At 51.2% G+C, this 4,191-nt stretch overlaps 1 protein-coding gene across 1 annotated transcript in view; it reads left to right on the top strand.

Annotated features, from left to right (window-relative positions):
• The window catches only part of tg (thyroglobulin), a gene marked incomplete at its 5' end in the record, with an annotated part of 32,467 nt that overhangs the window by 2,302 nt on the left and 25,974 nt on the right, over nucleotides 1-4,191 (top strand). Inside the window, 8 exons of the mRNA XM_017309308.1 lie at nucleotides 230-301; nucleotides 724-879; nucleotides 1,531-1,716; nucleotides 1,798-2,282; nucleotides 2,905-3,286; nucleotides 3,383-3,415; nucleotides 3,535-3,768; nucleotides 4,046-4,150. Coding sequence (XP_017164797.1) covers nucleotides 230-301; nucleotides 724-879; nucleotides 1,531-1,716; nucleotides 1,798-2,282; nucleotides 2,905-3,286; nucleotides 3,383-3,415; nucleotides 3,535-3,768; nucleotides 4,046-4,150 — 1,653 coding nt within the window. The remainder of the gene's footprint in view (nucleotides 1-229; nucleotides 302-723; nucleotides 880-1,530; nucleotides 1,717-1,797; nucleotides 2,283-2,904; nucleotides 3,287-3,382; nucleotides 3,416-3,534; nucleotides 3,769-4,045; nucleotides 4,151-4,191) is intronic.

Raw genomic sequence — 4,191 nt, 5'->3', positions numbered from 1 at the left:
CAAACAAAAAACTGTTTTTATGTTCAGGTAGAAAAATCTACAAAACTGCTTCCACATCCATGATGGAGGATAAAGACTAAATTAATATGAGAATAATGTCAGTGACGTCATGATGACATCACACAACAACATAGTTTTAATAACATGAGAGTAAAATCATAGTAACAGAATAAAGTCTGAACTCCACCAGATTCCTGTCAGAGTGACGCCTCCTGTTGCTGCTGTCCAGTCTTTGGTTTGACGAGCGCCGTGTGTCTGTCTCCAGGGAAACGGCGCTGGCTGATGACCCCCAGGCTGGAAGGTCGAGCCAGCAGGAAGAGGTCATCCCGCCTGTGTGGAGAGGTCAAAGTTCAGCCTCAGGACCTGCAGGTACTGAGCATGCTCAGAACCGTCCAGAACAGATTTCTGATCAAATCAAACAGAATTTAGGAATCAAAGTTAACAACAATAAATTAGAACAAATGGTGATAAAAAGTTTTCTGTTATCTGCAGAGAACAACAGTAATGTTTAAAAAATCCCACAAAGCAGGTGAATAATTTTAAAACAGAAACTTTTATAGAACAGTTTAGATGGAAAGAAGTAAAAAAAACTCAAATCAGCAGATATGAAACATTAAACGGTGAATAAAAATGATTTTCTTTCCATATTTAGCAGCTTTGCTTGTTGGTTAGTAAAGTGGGTTCCGTCCAGCAGCTGACCTCTGACCCCTGACCTTTGTGCAGGCGTCTGTCTCCTCGCTAGGAACAGCGGCGGCTGCAGGAAGCCGTCCGTTGTCTGGTTCCACGACGCCCGGACCGGCCGCTGCGCCCGCTTCCTGTACAACGGCTGCGGCGGCAACCAGAACCGCTTCCGGACCCGCGAGCGGTGCGAGGAGATGTGTGTGACGAAGAGCTAAGGTTCTGGTCCGGTTCCGGTTGGGAACCTCAGGAAGACGGTTCCGTTTTCACCGCAGCTACAAACATAGCCGTGTAATTCACAGATGAAATACTTTAACTATACCACTGGTTCCACGTTTTAACTTCCAGAAAGTTTTTCCCAAAGNACCACCTGAACCAGTTTGAACTGGTCTGAACCAGTTTGAACTGGTCTCATCCAGTCTGAACTGGTCTGAACCAGTTTGAACTGGTCTCATCTAGTCTGAACTGGTCTGAACCAGTTTGAACTGGTCTCATTCAGTCTGAACCTGTTTAAATAAAATTTAATGGTTTGAATGGGTTTAAAACAGTTTCAACCAGTTTGAACTGGTGTTGTTACTGACTTTGAACTGGTTCAACCAGCTTGATCCAGTTTCATCMGTTTCTGATGTGAAYTAGTGATAAAACTTGTTTAACATTGTTTGAACCAGTTTTCCAACCAGTCTGAACAGGTTTCGACCAGCTTCAGCAGGTCTGGGACGTTCCTCCTGTCTTCATTAGATCCAAACTGAACAATTAGAACCAGTTTGAACTGGTTTGAACCAGWTTGWASTGGTTTAAACCGGTTCTGACCCAGTCCCAGCAGGTCTGAGATCTGTCCTGCGTCCCCATCAGGTCCGTCTCCCTGTGAGGAGGAGCGGCGGGCGGCGCTGGAGTCGTCCAGCGTCTTCGTCCCGTCCTGTGAAGCTGACGGTGGCTTCAGCGCGAAGCAGTGCCAGCAGGGGGCGCTGTGCTGGTGCGTGGACCCCGCAGGGAGGGAGCGTACCGGGACGCGGCGGCCCGGAGACGGCCTGGTCTGTGGTGAGGATGAGCTGCGTCGTTTGGTCGGCTGCGGCTCTCGGTCCAAACGGAGAACTGATTCTCCTCTAACTCCGCYTCCAGGTTCTGGTCCAGCTGACTGCCCCGCCCAGCGCCGTCTGGCTCTGTCCCGGCTCTTCTCGGGTCCGGTCCGTCCCCCTCAAGCGTCCTCTGGCTCAGCAACTTCATGTTTGTCCCTCCTGCGTCCTCTCAGGGCTCTGGGGTATTCGGACCCGACCTCCTTCCTTCCCCGGCTGGTTGAGGTTCTGCAGGGTCTCTTCCCCTCAGTGGGCGGAGCTCTGGAGGCGCTGACCCGCTCCCCGGCCCAGCGCCTCCAGGAGAACCTGTTTGGAGGGAAGTTCCTGCAGAACGCGGCGGCCTTTAACTACACCGGGGTGCTGGGACCTCGAGGAGCCGTGGGGGTGGACCAGCTGTCCGCTCAGAGCCTGCAGGAGAACCGGGACCTGGTCCGGGCCGTGAGCCGGGCCCTGGAAGATCCCGCCTTCCTGTCCGCCCTGAGGCAAACGCTGATGGCTCTCAGCGGCGCCCCCTCTGGTTCACTGCAGCAGGTCTGACATCAGAACCAGTTGACAAACCGTGAAACACCAACATTCAGCAATAAGAGTTCTGACCACAATGGGTCCAGTACGTCAGCTCTGGACCCATTGTCCAGAGCTGATGCTCTAATCAACCTGTGATCAGGATGCTGATCACAGGTTGCCATGGTGATTCCCTCCTGTCAGTACAGTACTTCACATAAACGGGTCAGAACCTTTTGGGTTCACACATCTGCTAATCTGCTGCTATTCTTTTGCTAACTTTGAAACTGTGTTGAAGTTTTAGTTTTCAGGTAGTTAGACGTTTATTCTGATGCTCTTGTTTTGAAGAGTTTAATCAGTGGTTTCCTTTCCTCTCTCATGTTACCTACCTATAGTGGACATCAATGTGGTTTAAGTTAGCAATTTAGCATTAGCTTGAGCTAATTACCATGTTGGTGTAGCTCGTTAGCGTTAATGAAACTGATTTGGTTAGCGCCTTAGTGTTAGCCACAGCTAATGCATTAACTCTGACCCAAAGCATGCTGATCACTGGTTGCCATGGCGATTCCCTCCTTTCCTGGACAGTAAACGCCAGGCAGTGCGATATGTWKGGGAGTTGGGTCAGAACCTCAAACTACCCGTCCCGTTTCAGGTCCTGGCTGGAGTTCTGAGGTCCTGCTCTGAGGAAGAGGACGACTCTTTGTCCCTCTTCGTCCCCCGCTGCTCGCCCAGCGGAGGCTACCAGCCGGTCCAGTGTCGGGACGCGGAGTGCTGGTGCGTCAACCCGCAGGGTCAGGAGGCGCCGGGGTCACGGACCGCCGGCCAGCCGCCGCGCTGCCCGACCAGCTGCGAGACGTCCAGAGCCACGGCCATGAAGGTGAAATCCAACATGGCCGCCGGAGCCGAGATCCACATTCCGGCGTGTTCAGAGGACGGAGACTTCCTGCCACTTCAGTGCGTCGGAGGTCGCTGCTTCTGCGTGGACGMSGAGGGGAGGAAGATGGCTGCAGGGCCAACAGGGGGCGCTGTCACATGTGAGGCCGGTTCATTTACCATGAAGGAACAGTAACTTTAACTCGTTCACTTCTTCTTCAGTGAATCACTGACGATGAACGAATTTGTTGCTTCAGGTCCAGAGAATAAAACGCTGAAGCTTCAGTCAGGTGAGAGCAGAGACTTTTAACCTGGAAACACCTCACTTCCTGTCTGAACACACCTCACTTCCTGTAGTTTCCGCTCCATCAGAATGTCGGTGACTTCTCCTTCACCTTTGACCTTTCAGGTCGCTGCTCCAAGGCGCTCGCTGAGGTCACAGCATTCAGACAGGAAGTGGACAGCCTCGTCTTCCTCTCTAACTCCACCCACTTCCCTGTGGGATACGGCTTTCTATTGGCCAGAGGTCTGAGTCTGAGCCAATCAGAGGAGGAGCTGCAGCTCAGCCAATCAGAGGAGCTGAAGGTGTCAGAGAGGCTGCTTAGTCGCTCCAGGTCTGCGCTGCGATTGGCTGCTTCCTCCAGTGAGTCGCAGAGACACGAACTGCAGGAATTTAACCTGAAATATCAGATTAGACTGCAGAAGGTTTGAGTTTGTTTGGAGAAATATTTTATGGTTTTATTCAGCTCGTCAAAAAAAGAAAAGAAAAGAAAAGTTTAATAGTTTTTGGTAGGAAAACATCCTAAATAAAGGATAAAATAAAAACTGAAGGCTTAACTTTAGCACTGCCACAACAAACACACATCGGAAGTGAATGTGAATTAGTGACATCACTGATGACATCATCGGCTCTTCCTCAGCTCTTCTGATGCTGCTTCCTCCTGATCGTCGCTCCCACCAGCTCTTCACTCCACAGTGTGACGCCGCCGGAAACTGGAGGCTCACGCAGTGTCACCACAGCACAGGTCACACACACACAGAGGTCACACTCACCCAGAGGTCACAC

The sequence above is a fragment of the Poecilia reticulata genome, linkage group LG16 (assembly GCF_000633615.1).
Source record: "Poecilia reticulata strain Guanapo linkage group LG16, Guppy_female_1.0+MT, whole genome shotgun sequence".
Taxonomy (NCBI): Eukaryota; Metazoa; Chordata; class Actinopteri; order Cyprinodontiformes; family Poeciliidae; genus Poecilia; species Poecilia reticulata.
Note: the sequence above shows the minus strand (reverse complement) of the source record. Positions and strands in the feature narration are given on the sequence as shown.